The sequence below is a fragment of the Camellia sinensis genome, chromosome 7, assembly GCF_055761805.1.
Source record: "Camellia sinensis isolate YWXY chromosome 7, ASM5576180v1, whole genome shotgun sequence".
NCBI classification, from domain to species: Eukaryota; Viridiplantae; Streptophyta; class Magnoliopsida; order Ericales; family Theaceae; genus Camellia; species Camellia sinensis.
The window spans coordinates 182712481-182736672 of record NC_138967.1 but is presented as its reverse complement, the minus strand read 5'-3'; the positions used below and the strand labels follow the sequence as shown (position 1 = coordinate 182736672).

The 24192-nt window shown below is 39.8% G+C and overlaps 1 protein-coding gene across 2 annotated transcripts; it reads right to left on the bottom strand.

Annotated features, from left to right (window-relative positions):
* Positions 1-21828: 21828 nt before the first annotated feature.
* Positions 21829-23818, bottom strand: LOC114280254 (uncharacterized). 2 transcript variants are annotated; one of them, XM_082880070.1, is made up of 3 exons: positions 23224-23766; positions 22977-23094; positions 21829-22116 (listed from the first exon to the last, which is right to left on the bottom strand). In XM_082880070.1, the coding sequence occupies exons 1-3, from the start codon at positions 23657-23659 to the stop codon at positions 22074-22076; spliced, it is 597 nt and encodes a 198-aa protein (XP_082736196.1). In that variant the 5' UTR covers positions 23660-23766; the 3' UTR covers positions 21829-22073. The 2 variants fall into 2 exon arrangements, with proteins under 2 accessions (XP_082736196.1, XP_028078434.2); XM_028222633.2 differs by lacking the exon at positions 22977-23094 and having other exon boundaries at positions 23224-23818.
* Positions 23819-24192: the final 374 nt, after the last annotated feature.

Sequence of the window (24192 nt, the reverse complement as noted above, 5' to 3'; positions counted from 1 at the left end):
AAAAACCAACACTTGTTATTCTTCAGTCGAGATAAGAACCTTGGCTGAAGCGATTGACTGGAAAAATCAACACTTATTGTTCTTCAACCGAGATAAAGGATCTCGGCTGAAGAGGTTGGCTGGAAAAACCAACACTTGTTATTCTTCAGCCGAGATAAAAACTTAGGCTAAAAATGTTGGCTGGAAAAACCAACACTTATTGTTCTTCAGCCGAGATAAGGATCTAGGCTGAAGAGGTTGGCTGGTATGGCCAGTTAGATTGCAAAGTTTAAGACCAGAATAAAGTATCTCGGCTAGAAAATATTATATTTCACTCAGATTACAGAGTAAAGTACATACATGGAAATTAAACGAAATAATAGTTGGAACAAAATAAGATTTCATTGAGAGTACAAATCAAGACTTACAAGAGGGTGAGATTTCAGCCCGGTTACAGTTTTCTTTCCAAAAGTAAAAAGAAGAAAATACAAAGTCAAGTAAACAGATCATCAAGATCAGCATCCAGTTCAACTCGGAGCCCGGTTTCAGTTGGTAGCTCGGTTGTCAAGTCTTCCACCGGTGGTTCCACCCGAGCTAACTGGATGGCAGGATCATTGGCGACCGAGGCATTGTTAGGCACGGTCTCTTCTTTATCCTCAGATTGAAGGAATTTTTGTTGAATGGCTTGAGCGTACTCCGCCATGTAGCCTGGTATGAAGTGTGCAAGAGGGTTCAGGAAGATATCGCTGTCAGGACCGTGACCGAGCTGTGCCACCACCGCTTTCCACCCACACTTGAAGAATAAATCCTTCCCAGCTTCCCATTGTAGGATATAGGTTGCCTCGCCCTCTTTGTAGCCGCGGTCTTCCACTTCTTCAATCTTCTTTTCCAGTTCAGTTATTTCGGCCTTATTGTTCTGCTCAACTGTGGCAAGCTCAAGCAAGTAACGATCCTTTAGCTCGGTCAAAGCTTTTTGTTTGTCTACTTCGGCTAAGTCAACTAGCCCGGTGAGGCGAGCGACCTCAGATTGTAGCTCGGCCATTTTTTGTTTGGCCTCGTTTAGCTCTGCTGTCTTCTTGTCAGCCTCTACCAAAGCTTACCTTGTTGTTTTGCGTAGCTCTAGCACACGCTTATGAGCAATCTGGTTCTTCTGCATGGCCTGTACAAATATGGTAAGCAAATTGGAGTAAGAACCGAGCTAACAGTTGCAAAAAATAGAAAAACAAAGGTAAGAGTACTCACCAGCACCATTGATTTGGTGGCCGAGCAAATAGCTTTTAGCTTGGTAAGGTGGGCGTGGTGATCCATATCAGGGGGCAGACACACGCTCTTAGCCAAGTTAAAGGCCAGCATATGATCTTTATCTGCTACCACCGAATCTGTTGGTCTGATGGCTCGGTTCTGATATGTTAATCTCGGTGCCCGATCAGAAGAGTTAGCCCGGTCTAGGCTCTCAGGTTGTGGGCTCGGTACTTCGGTGGGGGGAAGCACAGGCTGTCCTCATCAACGAGGCATGGCTCGGTAGTGGAAGACCGAGCGCGCTTGCGAGATCGAGACAATGAAGGCTGGTGGGATGGTAGGGCTACCACAGTCTCTTGTGTTTGTCCGGCTGGAGGTACCTCGGGCTGGTTTGTCTCGGTCAGAAGGGCTCTTACGGCTCTTTTCTTGGCCATTTCTTGTTCAGCAGTTAATCGAATCAGGTTGATTTGAGGCAAGATTGGGTTCGGTTCAAGAGAGGCTTCCAACAAAAAATCAGTCACCCTGGTCTTCCGTTTACTACTGTGTCTATACGTCAGTTCAAATTCCAGTAGTTCGGCCCAACTTCTATTCGGATATCGCAGCGCGGGGCGAAGAATGTTTAAGTTGGGGTAGTTGTACTGGGACTTAAGAAGGTTCAAATCTGCATGAAGAAAAGTAAAATAGTCAGTGCGATTCAACATAAGAAAACCGAGGCAAAAGAAAGCATGGAATTGAGCCAAGGTAATCCTACCGGCTTCACCCTTGTTCCAGTTTATTCTGTCGTCTAGGATCTGGGCTTGCTGGTCCTCAAAATTCCCAGATACCCAGAAGAAATCATCATCGTTAATATCCTTATCCGGGGTATCTTTTATTATCTTTTCACGTCGACGTCTTATTCTTAAATAGTAAATCCAGCCATCTTCATTTGATCCTACGGAGTATTGGTGGAAAAACTCGGCTAAACCGAGGTTAAGGCCAGCCCGGCAGTTTAGCTTGGCGATGCCATTTATTATGCGGTATGAATTTGTGAAAAGTTGGGTAGGGCAAAGGTTGGTTTGTCTGAGGAACTCGCATAGAAGGGGCTGTATAGGGAATCTTAGTCCGGTTTCTATGATGGAAAGAAGTGTAAAGGGAACAAAGCCAGGGTTTTCTCAGGGTATGGTATCTAGTTCGGCTAAAGTGAGATGAACATCATCAGGGATATGGTAGTCCCTTCGGAACTCGGCCATAGCACTTGGTGAGTTCACTAAAAACCTATATTTACCCATAAGGATTTAAATTATATATAAATTAGCCTGGAGTATTAGCTCGGCGCCAAGCAGATAATGGGTATCTCGGTTGGACGTGCAAAGGAGTGCCTGGGCAACCTAGTCAGAGTCTGCAAAGTGAAAAAGAAATGTGTTAAGCACAGATCGTGGAACCGTGCTACAAGAAATATAGGCAAGATAAATGAAGTCTTAGCTCGGTTACATGGAATGTTATTTCGTCTTAGCTCGGTTTAAGTAGGGGGCTTTAGCCCGATCGAGCCATTGGGGCAGCATTCTTAGTTCAATTTGAACTAAGGGAGCTGGTTTAGCCCCAAGATTTAGCTCGATCGGTGGTTGAGGCTTTCTAGCGCGGTATTGCGCAAACCTAATACGGTACGATAGCTCGGTTAAAAGAAACAAAAGGTCCCCAACTTATGGAAACCACAAGTATGGCATAAGTTTTAGTGCGGTTGTTGGTTGTGGCTAGGCTTGCATCTAATACAAATAGTATCCTAGTTCGGTTGATGTGTGATTTTGGATCAGATACATCGTTCTTCAGTTTATTCGTGAGTACCAGTGGTTATATTACAAAGGTTTTTTCAGAAAATGGAAGCAAAAATGGAACATATGCTTTGAAAAACATACAAGCGAAACATGCTTTGTGTTACAAAAAGAGGTGCAAAATCAACAAAAATGAAGAAGATTCGAATCACTTACCAGTTCAAGGTGAAGACACTGAAGATGGAGGTGGTACCAGCAAGAACACGAGCTCCACAGTTGCAAGAGAATAAGGGAGAAGAAGTTCGAAGAGAGAGAAACTAATGAATAATGGAGTGATAGATTCAAAACGAAGGGTTTGTTTTGTGTAGAGGGAAGGACAAAAAGACGAGACTGTTCAAAAAACGCGAAGTACAAAGACGGCGTGACAGCTGCATTTGGCTAATCAGAGTCTGCCACGTGTCCTTGGAATAGAAATCGATTCAGTTAGAGACTGAAAAGACATTTTGACCGGACAGATTGATAGCACGATATGAATTCAGCCCGGTTGGAAGGCTAAAGTTTTTTAGCTCGGCTGGTAACAGGTAATCCCTATCATGCTGCGCAGATGGAATTAAAGGGCAATTGAGAGAGTAATTTATGTGTAAATTAGGCCAAGCTGGGTAATGAGCCATTCTGTGGACCACAGTAAGAAGGGCTGAGGAAAAGGGCCTAGAAGTTAGCCTGGTCCAAGAAGGCTTTGCAGTTAGCCCGGTCCAAGAAAGCTTTGCAGTTAGCTCGGTCACCACACTCAGAACGGTAAAAGTTTGCTCGGTCATACCATATTGAGCCGGAATATGTTGAGCTTTCCTCAGAACCTAGTTATTGGTTAGCTCGGTCCAAGCTCGATGAGATTAGTGCGGTCTCAGACAACCCAATGGGAATATGTCAAACCGAGGTACATACAGTGAAAGGAAGAACCGAGCTAGTGGGAGTTCAGTCTAGTCTGCGGCTTTAGCATGGCCATGTTATCTCGGTCGTATTGACATCCAACCGTGGTAGAACCGTCTCACTTGGTTTAAGTAGTGAGGGGGGTGTTGAAGAATAAGCATTATCTTTCAGGAAGGTGATTCCTACGAGGACTCTACATGGAAGAGTAAGAGTCCTACTTAGATTGTGCCACACGGAACCTATAAAAGCTCACAACATCACCTATGGAGAGATAACACAACTTTGATTCTCGAATACACAGACCTTTTGTCTATTTGTCTATTTTGCTGACTTAGGCATCGGAGAGGTATCCGGCACACACCCACCAGCTATCTCACGTTTGTATTTTCAGGGAGTAAAGTGACGACGTTTGGAGGAGCGCAGACTTGATCAACAGGATTATACAAGAAGATTATTTCTTGCTCGTACACATATGATGTGTTGAATTATGAATTTATCATTTTAAAACTTAAAACCCATCAAGATGCGTTTTATTTTTATGTAAAAAAAATTAGGCAGCGGCTTTGGTCCAGTCCAAGATCGGACTGGACCGTGCTGTTGGGCCCGTGGGGGCCCACCACGAGTTCCGTTTTGATCATTTGAACCATTCAATGTGTAGAACTCGTCGAGTACTATATGCTTGTAAAAAATCACGTTGATCGGATATCAATAGCTATGTGAACAAAATAATTTTTTATCAACTGTTAATTGTTTCACCGTCCATTTTTTTTATACAAAATTGATTTGATCACATAGCTATTGATATCCGATCAACGTGATTTTTTATAAGCATATAGTACTCGACGAGTTCTACATATTAACGGTTCAGATTATCAAAACAAGCCCAAAAAATGGACTCCATAGACCGAACTGGACGAGTCTAGTTTTGATCTCAACTTGAGATAAGTTAGACCCAAAAAATTATAGTATAATGAAATTTTCGTTTAAATATTATTTATAATTTTTTAATTACTTTATTCAAATATTATTTTATACGTATAGCATTAAATATCCTACCGATTTTGTTAATAATATTTTTAAAAGTGTAATATTATTATTATAAATATTTTATAATTAATCAACTTATTTTTCACTATCTCACCATCATTTATGAGAAATGAATAGCACTATTTCTTACGAAATTCATAAATCAGACATAAATTTCTTTATTAATTTGTCCCCGAATCAAATCATCCCATCTAAACGGACATTGTAAGGCTTCCTTGGGAAGCTAAACCTCTGGTTTTTTGGGTTAAAATAATCATAAAAAAATAAAATAAATTTTTTAGTCATAAAAAATAAAATATCACATTCAATCCATAATCATTATCTTTTTTCTTTCACAAAAAAATTAAAAAAATTAAAAATCCTTCTCAAACGAGATTTTTTAATTTCTGACTAAAATAAGGATTATTTTGGAAAGTAGGTTAAAAGTTGCTTCTTAACTTTTAACCCACTTTTCCTTCCTCACAAAAAAATAAAAAAAAAATAAAAAATAATTTTTAATCATTTTCTCATAACATCTCAATATAAAAAAATTAAAAAATCAAAAAACCAACTTACTATCAAATTGTACCAAAAAAAGGCTAAACCATGAAATGGCAATTTGAAAACGACCTTTCACTACTGTACACGTGAAATGACAAAGCTAGCTTCCCAAATGAAAAACACAAAACAATATATGCATAAAGATAGAACATACCGTCTTTAATAGGCCCCACGTCACCTTTAAATTTTTATGCAAATTGTAATTGACTACAACATGGTAAGGGAAAGGAAATGGGTAGCTAAGCCAATAGGGTGCGTTTGGAAAAAAGGTCTCTAGTTAAAATAGTTACAAAAGATAAAATAGATTATTTTAATTATAATAAATAAAATATCACATTCAATCCATAATCATTATACTCTTCTCTTATAAAAAAAGTTAAAAAATCAAAAAGTCCTTCCCAAACCAAACTTTTTAGCCCAGGCTAAAATAACCAAAAAAGTCAAAAAGCTAACCCACTTCCCAAACTAATCCTAAGTGTGCCAACTTAGGGCTATTTTGAAAATATGGTTAAAAATTATTTTTAAATTTTAAATTTATTTCAAATTATATTATTTTTCATATTTTTTAAAAAAAATTAAAAATTCAAAAAATTAATTTTTAACTATTTTTTCAAAACACCCTAGTAATAAGGCTTAGAGGTAGAAATTTTGAGGTCCTAAGTTTTACTTTTTTGGGGTTAATCATTTGGGTTATAATATATATAGTTGGTAGAATTTTTAATTTGGATAAACTATACTCAGTGTTAGGAGTATGGGTTCAAATCTTTGTATTTGTACAAGTTCATGACTTATCGCTATATGATTGAGTGGCCCTACTCTACGAGCATGAAATAATCTTCTCGTATAATCCTGTTGATCAAGTCTGCGCTCCTCCAAACGTCGTCGCTTTACTCCCTGAAAACACAAACGTGAGCTAGCCGGCGGGTGTGTGCCGGATACCTCTCCGATGCCTAAGTCAGCAAAATAGACAAATAGACAAAAACTCTGTGTATTCGAGAATCAAAGTTGTGTTACCTCTCCATAAGTGACGTTATGAGTTTTTATAGGTTCCGCGTGGCATAATCCTAGTAGGACTCTTGTTCCTCCATGCAGAGTCCTCCTAGGAATCACACTCCTGAAAGATAATGCTTATCATTCAACACCCCCCTCACTGCTTAAACCAAGTGAAATGATTTTACCCCGGATGGATGGCAGTACGACCGAGCTAACCCAGCTCAGATCTTCCCTTCAGTGTCTGTACCCTGGTTATGCATACTCCAACTGGGCTATTAACTTAAGACCGAGCTAACCAAGTTTGGTGCTCCAATGCAAAACACCAAGATAGCTTGGCTCTCGTTTAGTTGTACGTCGGTAGCCTGTCGAAACCAGGCTAATCTACGGCCTGTTACGACCGTGCTAACCACAGCGAGGTCCACCGTGTGAAGCCATCATACCTTGGCTTCAAACACTATGACCGAACTAACTCTACTCTGACCGTGGTAACTGTTATTCCACTTGGATCGCACTACTACTACAGTCCACTTGCCAAGCCCTTTTCTACCGTGGCCCATCAAACGGTCCATTACTCAGCTCGGCCCAATTTACTTATAAATTACCCTCTCAATTGCCCATTAATTCCATCTGCACAGCATGATTGGGATTAACTGTTATCAGCCGAGCTAAAAACTTTAGTCTTTTAACCGAGATAAAATGCTGCCAGGCTACCGATTGGTTCGGTCGAAAAATGTCTCTTCAGTCACGCTGTCATCTGAATCACTTATTCTTCCAAAGACACGTGTCGAGCCCCCACTGGTTGAATACAACTGTCATAGCTGTCTTCGTACTTCGCGTATTTTGAACAGTCTCGCCTTTTTTCTTCTCTTTTCACAAAACAAACCCTAAAGCTTCGAATCCATCATTTCACTATTCACATTCTCTCTTTCTTGCTTGAACCTCCATTTCTGCAACCACTATTTTTTGCAAAGCTCGTGTTCGTTGTTACCACTGCTTTCATCTCCAGCTCATTCATCTTCATACTTGTAAGTAACTTAATCCTCTTTTCGTTTTGTTTGTCAAGTTTCTGAAATATATAGCACAATACTCGTATGCTTTTCACAACACATATAGCATTTTTGTTTCTATTTTTATGGGAAAAAATAGTGTAATAGAACCATTACATTCATGAATAACCTGTAAAACGATGTGTTTGATCCTAAATAGAATTCCAACCGAGCTAGGATCCTGTTTGTACTTAAGGTGTGCACCCAGCCGCACTAGATGACCAAACTAAAACTTCACGCCATACGTGTAATCTCTATAGGTCTAAGTACCCTCTGTTACACCTAACCGAGCTATAGAACCGTACTAAGTTTGCGCAATACCGTGCCAGATAGCCCTAACCATGACCGAGCCATAACTTGGGGCTAAACCAACTTCCCTAGTCAAAACCGAACTAAGAATGTTGCCCCAAATGCTCAACCGGGCTAAAGACCCTTGCTCAAACCGGGCTAAAAATGGACAGTATCCCACGTAGCTGAGCTAGGACTTCATTTATCTTGTCTTTTATGCTTTTAGCACGGTCCATCGATCTGTGCTTAACACTTTTCCTTTTCACTTTGCAGACTTAGGTTGGCCAGACACTCCCTTGAACGCTTCAGCCGAGATACTCCATATCATCTCAACACCGAGATAACACTTGAGGATATTTTATACATAATTTAAGCCCATATGGGAAAGTATAGGTTCCTAGTAAACTCACCAGGTGCTATGGCCGAGTTCCGAAGGGACTACCATATCCCTGATGACGTACACCTTAGTTTAGCCAAACTAGATACTACTCCTTAAGGAAAACAGGGCTTCGTTCCCTTCACCCTTCTTTCTATTGTAGAAACCGGACTTAGATTCCCTGTACAGCCTCTTCTTTGTGAATTCCTTTGGCAAACCAACCTCTGCCCTACCCAACTTTCCACAAATTCGTACCGCATAACAAATGGCATCACCGAGCTAAACCGCTGGGCTGGCCTTAATCTCGGTCTAGCCGAGCTCTTCCACCAATATTCCATAGAATCGGCTAAAGATGAATGGGTTTACTATTTAAGAATAAGGCGTCGGCGTGAAAAGATAATAAAGAATACCCTAGATAAGGATATAAACAATGATGATTTTTTCTGGGTTTCTGGGAACTTCAAAGACTAAGAAGCCCAGATCCCCGGCGACCAGATAAACTGGAATAAAGGAGTCGCCGGTATAATTACCTCGGCTTAGTTTTCTGCCTTCTTTTACCTCAGTTTTCTTATCTTGGACCGTGCTAACTGTTTGTCTCTTTACTTCATGCAGATTTGAACTTTCTCAAGTCCCAGTACAGCTACCCCAACTTGAATGCACTTCGCGCCGCTCTGCGATATCCCAACAGAAGCTGGGCCGAGCTACTGAATTTTGAACCGACATACAGATATAGTAGCCGTAGGAAGACCAGGGTGATCAATTTCCTCCTTGAGCCTTCACCAGAGCCAGACCCAACCTTGCCTCAAATCAATTTGATCCCGTTGACAGCGGAGCAAGAGATGGCCAAGAAAAGAGCAATAAGGGCCCTCATAACCAAAACAAACCAGGCCGAGGTACCACCAGCCAGCCAAACTCAAGAGACCGTGGTAGCCCTGCCAACCCATCAGCCTTCATCATCTCGGGCAAGCAAGCGTGCTCGGACTTCTACAACCGAGCCACGCCTTGTCGACGCGAATGAAACCGTGATTTCTCAAGCCTCTCCACCAAGTCCTCTATCTGAGCGCTCTGACTGAGCTAGCTCTTCCAAGTGGGTGCCAAAGGTCACCTTCAAGAACCGCGCTATCACTGACTCTGATTCAGTGGTCGTGGAAAAAGATCATTTGCTGGCCTTCAATCTGGCCAAGAGCGTCTGCCTTCCAGCCGACATGAATCATCATGATCACCTTACCGAGCTGAACGTTATTCGCTCGACTTCAAAGTCAATGGTGTTGGTAAGTTCTCATTTTCATTCTCCAAATTTCAACATCTTTTAGCTCGGTTCCTACTCAATACTGCCTCCCTCCCCTCGTAGGCCTTACAGAAGAACCACATTGCTCACAAACGCGTGCTGGAACTTCGAAAAACTATAAGACAGGCCATGGTAGAGGCCAATGAAAAAACGGCCGAACTAAAAGAATCTCAGCAAAAGATGGCCAAGCTATAGGCTGAAGTAACCCGGCTCACTGGCTTAGTCAATTCAGCCGAAGCCGATAAGAAGAAGGCTGCGGCCGTGGTGAAAGATAAATACTTGCGCGAGCTGGCCAAGCTCGAGGGAAAAAAGAACGCCGAGATAACCGAGCTAGAGAAAAAGGTTAAGGACGCGGAAGACCACGGTTACAAGGAGGGGGGCCACTTACATTAAGCAATGTGAAGCTACAAAAGATTTTTTCTTTAAGTGTGGATGGACGATGGCTATGGCGCAGCTCGGTCATAGCCCAGAGACCGAGGTCTTCACCCCTCCTCCGTATTTCATACCGAGCTCTATGGCGGAGTACGCTGCCGCATTCAGCAAAAATTTCTGCAAGAAGAGGATGGAGATGCTGCTCTAGAAGACAACACCCAGCCCGGTCGCCAGTCTATCTTCCCAACTCTAGTGGTCTCCATCCTACCTTTGCCTGCAGTGTCTGATGCGGTGCCTCCAACCGAGCTGAACCAAGAGGTGCTTGCAACAACCGAGCTACCTCTGGGTGAAGACCGGGTTGTTTTGGACGCCGACCTAGACAACCTTTTCTCCTGATTTTTCTTTTTTGTCTAGCAAAAGAATTTGTAACCGGGCTAAGGCCTTACCTTTTGTATTTCTGATCTACGTTTATCAATGAAATCTTCTTTTGTTCCAACTGTTTGTTCAGTTTCTTTCCATGCTTGTAGTAGTGTAACATTCTCTGGCCGAGATATTTATCTCGGTCTTAACTTTGTAATCTAACTGGCCATACCTGCCAACCTCTTCAGCCTAGATTCTTATCTCGGCTGAAGAACAATAAGTGTTGGTTTTTCCAGCCAACCACTCTTCCGTCTGGGTCTTTACCTCGGCTGAAGAGTACTAAGTGTTGGTTTTATCAGCCAACCACTTTTCAGCCTTGATCGTTATCTCGGCTGAGGAGTACTAAGTGTTAGTTTTTCTAGCCAACCTCTTCAGCCTAAATCCTAATCCTAGCTGAAGAGAGCTCGAGGTTGGTTATTCCTACCAACCCTTTGGTTATTCCGACCAAACGTCCTGCAGCCTGGATCCTTATCCTGGGCTTAGAAGAAGTGTTGGTTTTTCCAGCCAACCTCTAAGTTGGTTATTCCTGCCAACCTAGAGTAAAGTGTTTGGTTATTATTACCAAACGTCCTGCAGCCTGGATCCTTATCCTGGGCTTAGGAGGGGTGTTGGTTATTCCAGCCAACCTCTAAGTTGGTTATTCCTGCCAACCTAGAGTAAAGTGTTTGGTTTTTCTGGCCAAACGTCCTGCAGCCTGAATCCTTATCCTGGGCTTAGGAGAAGTGTTTGTTGGTTTTTTCAGCCAAACTCTTCAGCCCAGATCCTAATCCTAGCTGAAGAGAGCGCAAAGTTGATTATTCTGGCCAACTCTGCTTTTGTTGCCCCTAGCTCACTAAAATAACTTTTACAGAATAAAACAATTATGCTGAAAAGAAAACTACTTGTTTTATTGAGGAAAAGAAAAATTACAAGTATGTCTAAAGAGAAAGCTAAAAATAAAATAGTTTGAGATTGGCAGTGTTCCATGGCCTGGGAATGGCTTTGCTGTCCTCGTCTTCCAAGTGGTATGTCCATTTTCCTGCTAACCCAACCACTTTGTAAGGTCCTTCCCAATTGGGCCCTAACTTGCGGTCTCCAGGTACCAAGGTGTTTCCCATTACTTTGCGCAGCATCCAATCTCCGATCTTGAATTGCCTTGGATATACTGTCGTGTTATACTTTCTGGACAACTCTTGCTGGTACGAGGCAATGTGAACCAGTGCTCTTTCTCTTCTTTCTTCCGCAAGGTCGAGTTCCAAGGCTATGGCTTCCCCGTTTAAGTCTGGATCGAAATTTTCGCTTCTAATTGTGGGGAGGCCGACTTCTAGTGGGATTACTGCTTCCTTGTCATAGGCTAAAGAGAATGGCGTTTCTCCGGTTGATCGTCGAGGTGCGGTACGGTAAGCCCATAAAACATGAGGAAGTTCCTCAGCCCACTTGCCTTTTGCTTTCTCTAACCTTTTCCTCAATCCCTCTAAGACGACCTTGTTTGTTGCTTCCGCCTGGCCATTTGCTTGGGGGTATGCTGGTGTAGAATTGTAGAATCTATCTTGTATTCTTCGCTGTACTCTTCGCAAAAGCCTCTAAAAATTTTGCCATCGAACTGAGTGCCGTTGTCAGATATTAGAGCTTTTGGTATGCCGAACCGAGTGATGATATTCTGCTAGACGAACTTCTTCACATCTTTTTCCTTTATTGATGCTAGTGCTTCTGCCTCCACCCACTTTGTGAAGTAGTCTGTTGCTGCAAGAAAGAACTTTCTATTGCTGGGTGTTGTTGGAAGTGGCCCTACTATGTCCAAGCCCCACATTGCGAAGGGCCATGGGCTAGTTAATGGTAGAAGCTCTCTGGCCAGTTAATGTATTTGGTGTGCGAACTTCTGACATTTCTCGCACTTCTTGACATACTTCTCTGAATCTGCTTGCATGCAAGGCCACCAATATCCCTGCGAAATTGTTCTGTAGGCCAATGATCTCCCCCCTTTATGGCTTCTGCATACGCCTTCGTGTATCTCGAACAAGAATGCATCAACCTTGCTGAGATGGACGCATTTCAAGTAAGGTCCTGTGAAGGATTTTTTGTACAAGGCCATTGATGGGGAGAGCCAAAATCGTTGCGACTTTGCTCTAATCTTGTTGGCTTCTTTTTTTTCTTCGGGTAAGACGCCGTATTTTAAGAACATTATAATGGGATCCATCCATGAAGGGCCTAATTCGGCGCAACATACCTCTTCTACTTTGGGTTCTTCAATGCTTGGTCTTGGTAGATAGTCAATTAGCAACAGATGTGGGATGGATGTATCTGTCATCGAAGCAAAACCTGCTAGTTCATCTGCTCTGCTGTTTTCTTCTCTGTCAATCTGCTTTGTCCGTACTACTTCGAACTTCATGATCTCTTTTCTGACTAACTCTTGGTACTTAGCCATCCTTTGCTTCGTAGTCGCCTAAAATTTGGTTTACCACCAGCTGTGAGTCACTATAAACCATTAGTTCAGTAGCCTTCATGTAGAGTGCTGATTTTAGTCCTGCCAGAAGCGCTTCATACTCCGTTTCGTTGTTTGATGCTGGGAAGCCAAGGTTGACTGCCTGTTCCACTACTAGGCCATCTGGTGAGATGGAATATATCGAGTCCTGCACCGTGCCTATTGGACGCTCCATTCATGAAGAGTTTCCACATCTCTCCAACGAACAGCTTCCAGCAAGTAGAGGGATCGGATGATGCCTTGGGGTCATGATTGGTGCTGGTATTTTCTTCCAAGTCCACGCTTACTGTTTGCCCCTCACTATCTGATTGTGTCAAGTTTTTGTTTGCTGATGAGTCTTCGCCAGGTGTAGCATGGTTCGCCTCTTCCAGCTCGTCATTACTCTAATCTGTTTTGGGATGTGGCTGGGCATCCCGATTCAGGGGTTGCGCGCTTCCTGTGGTGCTTTCCATCCCCATTTCTGTGGCACAAGTCAAGTCAACTGGGCAGATGTGATAGCTTCCTGGGGTGAATTCTGCCACAAAGTCTGCCAATGCTTGGGCTTTTATTGCGGTTCTAGGTTGAAACTTGATATCATACTGTCTCAGTTCCACCGCCCACTTTAAGATTCGCCCAGAAAAGTTCGCCTTCTCAAACAGAGCTTTTAATGGGAAGGCTGTGAGGACAATTATGGTGTGGGTGTGAAAGTAATGCAACAACTTCCTTGATGCCATCATCAAGGCTAAGGCTAGTTTTTCCAATGGTAAGTACCTAGTTTCTGCGCCCAGCAATGTCTTGCTGACATAAAAAATGGGCAGGTGTTGGATTCCCTCTGCTCTAACTAACACCGCGCTGGCTGCGTGCTGTGAAACGGCCAGGTATAATAATAATTCTTCTCCAAGTATTGGGGTCACTAGCAACGGTGGAGAAGACACATATTCTTTCAAACTTTCTAGGGTACGGTCGCATTCTTCATCCCACTCAAACTTGGCTTTTAATGCTTGAAAAAATGGTCGACATCTGTCTGACGACCGACTTATGAACCGGTTGAGCGCGGCTGCTATACCGGTGAGATGTTGTACTTCTTTTACTGTGTTGGGCCTCTTTAGATCCTGGATTGCTTTGATCTGAGAGTGGTCTGCCTCTATACCACAGGTGGTCACCAGGAAACCTAGGAACTTGCCTGATCCTACGCCGAACGCACACTTGGAAGCATTAAGGCGCAACTTGTTCTTCTTCAGGATCTGGAACATTTCACCTAGGTCCCTGAGATGGTCCTTTTCATCCTTGCTCTTGACCACCATGTCATCTATGTAAGCCTCCATTGTTTTGCTTAACAATGGCTCAAACATCTTGGTGACCATCCATTAAAATGTTGCCCCTGCGTTCTTTAGGCCAAAGGGCATGACCTTGTAGCAATACAGTCCTCTTGAAGTTGTAAAAGATGCGACCTCCTGGTCTGGTTCATACATAGCGATCTGATGATAACCTCTGTATGCATCAAGAAAGCTAAGTCAGTTGTGCCCTGCCGTTAGGTCTACCAGTTGGTCTATCTTGGGTAAGGGGAAGCTATCTTTTAGGCATGCCTTGTTGACTGTTTTGTAGTCTACGCAGACACGCCATTTTCCATTCTTCTTTGGCACTACTACTGTGTTGGATATCCACTTGGGGTAGTGCACTTCTCTGATAGCTCCCGCCTTTAGAAGGTTTCCCACTTCTTCCGCCACTATCTCGGCATGGTGGAGTGCTGATCTGCAAGTGCGCTGTATAATTGGTCTGGCATTTGGGTGGACGTTTAATTGGTGACAAATGAAATTTGGGTCGATGCTAGGCATGTCATACGGCGTCCAGGCGAACACTTCGATGTTAGAGGTTAGGAATTCCACCACCTCTATTCTCTCGGTGCTGGACATAGATGAGCCAAGCAAAAAGAACTTTTCCGGGTCCTTTTCATCTATTCTTACCTATACCAAGTCTTCCATTGCCTTCTGTTCAGCGGCTTTGCCAACATCCGCAAACAATTCATTCCTCTCAAGTTCTTCCACCATCTGAACAAACCCTTTTGCAGCTCGGCTGCCATTTACTGTGACGAAGCACTGTTTGGACATAATTTGGTCTCCAAAGACCTCTTCAATTACTCCGACTTTGTTGGGGAACCGCATTACTTGATGGTAGGTTGACGCTACCGATCGCATGGCATGTAGCCATGTCCTTTCCAAGATTATGTTGTAAGTGGAAGGGACCTTCAATACCCAGAATTTCACTTGTTTCGTCATGCTTTCTACTCTGATGGGGAGGATAATCTTGCCAACTGGCCACTCTAGCATTGAGTTGAATCCGACCAGGGAAGATACGGCAGGTGCCAAGTCTTTGTCCTCCAGTTTCAGTTGTTTGAAGGTTTCGTAATACATTATCTCACATGAGTTCCCTTGGTCAATCAAAATTCGCCTGACGTCGTAATCCTTGACGTGGAGAGTGACAACCAGTGCATCATTGTGAGGGCAATATATTCTTGCCAAGTCTCTGTCTGAAAAAGACATGACGTTCGTGGCCTCTGTTCTCCCATTTTTAATGGTAGGCTGCGCACTTAATACCTCCCTTAAGTGCTCAGCCTTCTTGATTACTCCCCTGAGCTCACATACTCACTCAGGTTCGAATACCCCATGTATTACATTTATCACGCCTTGAGGTGGGGCGTCGATCGGCGTTCCGTCTGGGTGATCGCGGTTTTGGAGGGTTGGCTGTGTCCCTCCTTCTATGTACTAGTCAAGGTACCCTGCTGTCACTAACTCCTCCAGGTGCTGTCTCAACGGCATACAATTTTCAGTGCGGTGCCCTTTTTCCTTATGAAAGGTGCACCGAGATCTTACGTCATAGTCCTTTTGCGCTTCCCCTAGTTTAGCTGGCCATCGGACGAAAGGCTCATCACGTATTTCACTGAGAATCCAATAGATTGGTTTATTGAACACCGTAGTGATGGCAGTGCGGATTCTTAACCACCTTTTATCTTGGTCCTCTCCGTTGTCCTGCCTGCCTCGCCCGTTCTTGTTTGGACGTTCTACCGCGTTGACTTTTGCCGTAGTCTTTTTATCTGGTACTGCTGATGTGCCAGATTTGGTTTTAGCGCAGGCATCATCCTCTTCCACCCGAATATATTGGTGTACTCTTTCTATCAAGGCCTCCATCGTGAGGGGTGGTGTTATGGTGATTGAGTCCCTCAACCTGTTTCCAACTGGAAGACCTCTTTTGTACTACGAAATGGCAAGATTTGTGAGGCATTCTCCTATCTAGTTGAAGGTCTCCCAATAACGACTGTTGTAGGATCTCAACGTCTCCTTGTCGTTCATGTCAATGGAGAGTAGCTGATCGATCTCTACTAGCGTCTTGGTGTTCGTTCTGAACCTTGTCATGAACGGCTCCGCTAATTACACCCAGGAGGTTATGTTGCCTTCTGATAGCCTTTCGAACCAGGTTAAACCTAGGTTGCCAAGGCTGGATGGGAATAGAATGCACATCAAAGCCTCGTTCCGCCGGTATACTGCCATGACCTGGCGAAAGTGGCTTAGGTGCATGTAGGGGTCTGTCTTCCCCTCGTAAGTCGTAAATTTAGGCTGGATGAAGCCTGAAGGTGATGGTACGTTCTCAATCGCCGGAACGAACGGCGAGCTATGTAGCCTTGCCAATGCTTTATCTGTTGGTTCGTAGGCAAGGTGCGGTATTAGCATTCCTACCTCGACGCTTCCATGCGTCCGAGTGTGGGTCGCGTGCCTTGGCATCCTCCTTCTATCGTGCCCTTTCTTCGAGCACAGTTCGCAAATCAGACGATCTGGGCAACTCCGTCTGCCTAGATGACGTTTGGTGCGTGCGCGAGGGCCGATAGGTGCTTCCTTCAGTATATGACCTCTCAGTTCTTGTTTTTTCAAACCTGGAGTAACGAGTTCTGGACGTCCTTGTTTGAATGTCACCTGTTCTAAGGCTCCTACTCTCTGCTTGTGCTGGCGTGGTATGTCTACCACGACTTTCCGAGTGGCGAGGGGGCGTACTGCCTTTGCACCCCTCTCTTGTCGCCACCCATTTTCCTTTTATCTAGAGCTTCATCAACTCCATGTCCGCCGTCATCCTTCGTATCAACTCATCATGTTTCTTCATGTGGTCCTCCAGAACCTGAGGGTCAATCCTCCATCTCTGTCTTTCGGGGCTTTGAGAGTGACGGGGGTTGTTACCCCGCCTTCCCCTAGCATCCCTCCAGGGGTTCTGTCGCTGGGGCTCTAAATCTGCCATGGGAGGGATGAAAGGCAAACCTTCGCGCCTCGCGCCTCCCACCTCCCTCTGGGGTTTGTCCGTCAATGGCGGACTGCGGCAAATCTTCATTGTGCGTCATTGCGTCTATTCTAACGAGAAAAACTTTGATCAAGAGGTTTTGTTCTTTCTGTGATTCCCACAGACGGCGCCAATTGTACGAGCACGAAATAATCTTCTCGTATAATCCTATTGATCAAGTCTACGCTCCTCCAAACGTCGTCGATTTACTCCCTGAAAACACAAACTTGAGCTAGCCGGCGAGTGTGTGCCGGATATCTCTTTGATGCCTAAGTCAGCAAAATAGACAAATAGACAAAAGCTCTGTGTATTCGAGAATCAAAGTTGTGTTACCTCTCCATAGGTGATGTTATGAGGTTTTATAGGTTCCACGTGGCATAATCCTAGTAGGACTCTTATTCCTCCATGCAGAGTCCTCCTAGGAATCACACTCTTGAAAGATAATGCTTATCCTTCAACACCCCCTTCACTGCTTAAACCAAGTGAGATGGTTTTACCCCGGTTAGATGGCAGTACGACCGAGCTAACCTAGCTCAGATCTTCCCTTCAGTGCCTGTACCTTGGTTATGCATACTCCAACCGGACTGTTAACTTAAGACCGAGCTAGCCAAGCTTGGTGCTCCAATGCAAAACGCCAAGCTAGCTTGGCTCTCGTTTAGTTGTACCTCGGTAGCCTGTCGAAACCGGGCTAATCTACGACCTATTACGACCGTGCTAACCAGAGCGAGGTCCACCGTGTGAAGCCATCATACCTTGGCTTCAAACACTATGACCGAACTAACTCCACTCCGACCATGGTAACTGTTATTCCACTTGGACCGCGCTACTACTACAGTCCACTTGCCAAGCCCTTTTCTACCGTGGCCTATCGAACGGCCCATTACTCAGCTCGGCCCAATTTACTTATATAGCACCATCTAAGGGTGATCTTTGAAGTTTTAATTTCTTATAGTCTAACCTCAGAAGTCACCTCTCCATGATTAAGCCTTTAAATGGCTAGCTAATAAACTTTAAAACCACAAAAATCACATTATTTTATTTTATGTTATATAAAAAATTATAAATCAATATAATAAAAGATAAAAAAATAGTTACAAATACATAAAGGTATAACTTTTTCGGTGTAACAAAATCTCAACAAAAGTTGTACTTCCAATCTTTTGGTAAATATTTTCTTTATTTTCCATTATCTTATAATTTATCTTATTTTATATATTATCTTATATGTCATCACTACATTAAATTAATAAGTTCCATCATGATAACATTATGGGCATTGATTCAGACCCCCTTAAAACTCTTACCCCCATCACTCCCCACACACGTGGGGGTTGAGGATTGGGAGAGAAGAAAAAAAAAAAAAAGTTGACCAATCAAAAGCAAAGGGGGTCAAGGGGGTCCCAATCTTTATTCTAACATTATTATACAAAAATTACAATCAAAATTATTTTGTAATGATATTTTTTTCTTTTTTTGTAACGGCGCTGCTTGAGGGCCTGAGACTTCGGGGCTCGAATGCCCCGAAATTCCATTTTAAGTAAAAAAAAAAAAAAAAAAAAAGGAAAAAAGAAAGAAAAAAAAAAACAGTTTCCAAAATTGAAAATTAGGGGTATTAGGGACAAATTTTTTAGGGCCACCAATCATTTTCCTTTTTGTAAATGTAAGTCGTATTGATGGCCTAACGCTTAAAAGTGATAAAATTTGTAGTGTCATTTGATATTTCTATACTAGGCTTTTTTGTTTCTATGACATTATTCCTAAAATGGGTAGTTGAAGAAGAAAATTAACCCTTCAAAAAGGACTTGGGGATCTTGCTCTTGTGAGGTCCATTGAGAGCGTATCCCGAGTTTTTTTTTTTTTTTTTTTTGGATAATTCGAATTATTTATATTATAAGGTTCGTCAAGTAAATTATTCATATAAAAATTAAGTAAATTGAACATTTATAATCTCATAATAAGAACATATTTGTTTTTCAAAAAATAAACGGTATCATAATTTTTATATTTTTATAAAAACAATTAAGATTTGATTATGGAGTAACAGATATCCGATTAATTTAAATTATCAAAATACACTTTTTAGTAAATACTTTTACAAGCCCTCACAGTAGCGCTGTTGTGCCCATAAGCCACATAAACAACCCTCAACCTTTCAAATGAAGCACGCTCCTAAATATCGAATCATATTTTGTGCATTTATTTTACCAAAAAATATTCAACGTTGCGCTATCACTTTTAGCAAGATATAACTATATAATCATTTAACAAAAGAATAATGCTTGGGACCCCTTTTGGGGGTCACCCCCTCATCCCTTTTATCACGTGACGGGTGGTGATTGGAGGAGTAGGAAAAAAAAAAAAAAAAAAAGTAACCAATGAGAGAGAGGGGGTCAAAGGGGGTGGGGAAAAAAGGGGGATGAATCATGGTTGTTAACAAAAATGATGGCCCCATAACTCAACGTAAAAATAATTAAACTACTCGAATTTTACTTAAATTTAGTACATTAAAATTACTTAAAATTAAATTATTATATAAATTAGTTAATCTTAAATACATTTTAAAACTCATTATTTAAAATTAAAACTAACTCAACTCATAGCCTCTGTTTGGGAAGAGGCTTTTGGGACTTTTTTGGCTAAAATGGTCACAAAAGACAAAATAGGTTATTTTAGCCACAACAAACAAAACATCACATTCAACCCATAATCATTACACTATTCTCTCATAAAAAAAGTCAAATAAGTCAAAAAATCAAAAACTCCTTCCAAAACAAACTTTTTAGCCCAAGCTAAAAAAGCCAACCCACTTCCCAAACCAATCTTAAAACATTTGAAAGTAACTCAAAATAAATTAAAACTCCATTTGGGATGCTCCTTTAGATTAAAATAGTTATGAGCAATGTTATAGACCACTAATTTATCATCACTAATACCACCACTAGTGAGGTGGCAATTAAAAAAAAAAAGAAAAAAAAAAAACAAGGCACAAAACACATGTGGCAGTGGGTCATTAGAGCCACCACTAATTAGTGGTCTAAAGCATTTTTGAAATAGTTATATAAGACAAAATGTCACATTCAAATTATAAATATTTTATTTTTTTCTCACAAAAGTTAAAAAAATAAAAAATTCTATTTTAAATGAGACTTTTTAACTCCAAATTAAAATAATTAAAAAATAGATGAATTGCACTAATAGTCCCTATGGTTTGAGACTTGTGTCACTTTGGTCCCTGACTTTTCAATTGTGACACATTTGACCCTGAATTTTGAATCTTGTTCCGAATATGAACAATTGAAGATATCATTAGATTTTTCAATGGTAAAATCGTCAATTTAATAAAATATAAACTAATTTGACAAAAATAAATGTCAAACAAATATTTTTAAATTTTTAAAAATTATTTCTACAGACTAAAAATAAAATTATGTAAAATTGATACATCTTTTAGACATTTATTTATTTTTTTTACCAAATTAATTTTTATTATTTGTTTGGATGATGATCATGTAAAATTAATTTTTAAAAATTAATCATGTAATTTTTATCAATTTTACATAATTTTTTCATTAGTGGATAAAATAATTTTTAAAAAATTAAAAATATTTTTTTGACATTTATTTTTGTCAAATTAGTTTATATTTTATTAAATTGATGATTTTACCCTTAAAATTAAACAATGGTATCTTCAATTATTCTTATTTAAAATAAGATTCAAAATTCATAGTCAAATATATCACAATTAAAAAGTCAAAAACTAAAATAATACGAATTCCAAATTATAAAAACTATTAATATAATTTATCCTTAAAAAATTAAAAAAACTAAAAAATCAACCAACATTCCAAACTAAACTTTAAAATAAAGGACTACTCAACTGGGCTTTTACATATATGAATCCTCACAAATTATGAATTTGACAACAAAGAATTTGATAAATCCAAGAAAATCTTTGTTTGTACACTGAAGACCCAGAGAGTGAATCTATAAAAAAACATCATTTGTCAAACGAACCCTATAGCTATGAACATGACAATTGTGTTATGGCAGTGAAGTGGGTTTTAGATTGACAAAAATTTACCAAGTCCAAGAAATCGTTGGTCAGTATGCTGAAATTTCATCCGTGAAGAATGAATTTCATCCGTGAAGAGTGAGAAATCTATCAAAACCTTCACACTATTTCCTAGGGCGAATTACACAATCCCCTCCTATATTTTGCATTTAGGCCTCATTTCTCAATAGATTAAAATAATTAAAATATTATTACGAATTATTATATCATTCTCTTTATGTTTTTTTTTTTTTTTTTTTTTTGTTAATTAAATTTTGAGTTAGTAACGCATAATTTATTTACAAAACAATTTTTTGAAAATTAACAAAGACTAATCACATGATGACACCCTTATACTTTTATCAAGCTCCAACTTTAGTTCCTCCATTTTAATTTTCAATACTCTTGTACTTTTATCAAGATTTTATTTTAATTCTTACATTTTTATTTTTCGTCAATTTTAAAACGATGTCATTCGATTAGATCCAATTATAATTTGATTCAAAGTGTAAGAATTAACTAAGGTAATCAGAGACAAAGTGAGATTGATATGACTTTGCTTGAGAACAAATTTATAAGTCAGCTTATTAGTTTATTGATTTATTTAGATCACATTATATTTTTATTTTTTATAAATATTTTTATAATAAACCAAAAAATCAACTTATAAGCTACTTTCCAAAACAAAGTGGTGCAGAGCACAATTTTTCCTAATTTCAGTAAATAATAATAAGGAAAAATAAAACAAAAAAGATTTACACAAAAGATAAAGATCCGTTGCTTTGATCGTTATCTAATCAACATAGACGAGGACAAAAAGAAATGAGTAAGTTGGAACATAAACATGATTAGTAGATCTGATTCCATTCTCTTTACAATCCTACCACCACCACCAAAAAAACCACATAAGAACACCTAATTTAAATTTAATATTTATTATTAAAAACATAAATTTATAATTTAAGATTTGGCATGATCTTCTTCTTCTATCTTTGTGCTTCAAATAACCCTTTCTTTTTCCTTGCATTCTTCATCAACACACCTGCACACAATTCAACTATTATGTTAAAAAAAAAAGAAAAAAAAAAGAGAGTTCTACATGCATGTAACTTAACTAATTTGGCACAAGAAAAGAATGATTCTATTTCTGTTTTTAGATCATACCCCATTTCCTTTTTTTAGATCATAGCCCCTTAATTTAATTTGATTGTGTTCTCAAATTTATTTATTTATTTTTGGCATGTTCTAAAAAAAAAATAAACCAATTAAAAGTTTCAAAATACATGAATTTCATATCTTTACAACTTTTTGATCTCTGTTTAGTTGAATTTTCATAACTTGTTTTCTCAAATTTTTTTAAATAGTTTGATAAAAATATGCACCATTATTTTTTAATTTTCAAAAATTATATGAAAATAATAATTTCTTTTTTTTTCAAAAAAATTGTTTGAAAAATCAACCAGACAGATGTTTTTATAAAAATTTCTCGAAAATAGATTTCAAAAATAAAATGCTATTGTTCAAAAATTTTATACAAAATCATTTACTGGAAATAAGTGATGGCATTTTGATATTAACAAGCATTTTGATAAATATTTTGTTTTAAATGATAGGTTCTCAACTCTATATCATCATTTTATTAATATTTTATGCTCGTTTTAAAAGAATAATGTTACATAAACATGATATTATATAAAATTATATGATTTAATGTGGCCATTTCACTTTAAAACTAAAACTCATTTTATTTGCAAAAATAAAACTATCAAATCATTGTTGTTGTATTTTTTTATAGGAGTATAGATTTTCTCTATGAATAAACTTTTGACTTCTAAAAAATTAAAAAACAAAAAACACAACTAAAGAGACTGAATTTTCAAAATTTTAAAAAGCATAAAATACTTTTTCAAAGCATGCATTTTTGCAGATAGATATAGACAGAGAGAAACAGAGAGTTTAAAGACAGTCAAGGAGCATCCGTGAACAAGATCAGTGATATCATCGCCGTTGAAATCCAAATCTATTTCACACCCACAAAATCACAACAAAAACCCAATCAAACGAAGCTAAAAATCCCACACAAAAAAAAAATATTGAATTATTTGAATTATTTTCATGGCGATCAATGTAAAAACTAAACCCAATTTACCTTGATCAGATTTACAATCGCGTGGATCTTCAAACAGAGAGAGAGAGAGCTGTTTGTGAGCGAGTCCAATGTCGAACAATATGAGGCCTGATTTGGGATCATCGACGAGGATATCGACAACAGGAAGCCATAGAAAGAGCTCTTCCTGAGAGAGACCTTGGACGCCGGAGAGACTCCGGTAGGTGAGATTGGCTTTGACGACGCTGTCGTAGAAGGCCATGGTATCGAATTTGGTTAAACAGGGTTGATCGAGGTAGACCTCGAGGAGGCCTGTGTCGGAGAGAGTGTAGGACTTGACGGAATTGGGGAGGAGACCAGGTGGAAGGCCGTGGGAGCGGAGTAGCTCGTGGATGGTGGTGGTGGAAGAGGAGGAGGAGATAGAGAGGAGAGAGATTAGGGCTAGGAGAAGAAGGAAGTGAAATTGAGGGAGCGCCATGAATGAGAATGAGAATGAGAATGAGAATGACAACGACAATGACAATGAGAGAGAGAGAGAGAGAGAGAGAGAAAGAAGGGGTTTGGTTTTTGGGGTTTTACAGGTTGTTTTTGGGAGTTTTGGAAATGGAAAGGCTGTTTAAAAAGAATGTTGACAGACTAGTGTTTTTTTTTTGCTAAATTGCCCTTGGTTAATGGGATCAAAATTTGAAATATTTGGTTAATTTGGTCAATGTCATTTGGAATTTTTTAAAATAGTTTTATGAACCTTCGTTTGGGAAAAAAATAATTTAACTTATTTTTTTAATTATTTAAATTTGGTTAAAAAAATAAAATTTTGACACTTTTTATAGTTTCGTAAGAAAAAAGTGAAATGGTTATAATTTTTTTTTAACTTGTGAAATGAATATGGTTGAATGTGACATTTTGTATTATTAATTTTTTAGTTTATTTTATCTTTTAGTGGACTAAATTAATCCCAACCATCTTGCCAAATGAAGGTTGAGTTTTCAATTTATATATATATATATATAT

Coding starts and splice junctions, on each gene's coding strand:
- LOC114280254 (XM_082880070.1), bottom strand. CDS start 23,659: ATGGCGCTCCCTCAATTTCACTTCCTTCTTCTCCTAGCCCTAATCTCT. Junction 23,095..23,223: donor CGATTGTAAATCTGATCAAG/GTAAATTGGGTT, acceptor GGTGTGAAATAG/ATTTGGATTTCAACGGCGAT. Junction 22,117..22,976: donor AAAATGCATGCTTTGAAAAA/GTATTTTATGCT, acceptor AATTGTGTGCAG/GTGTGTTGATGAAGAATGCA.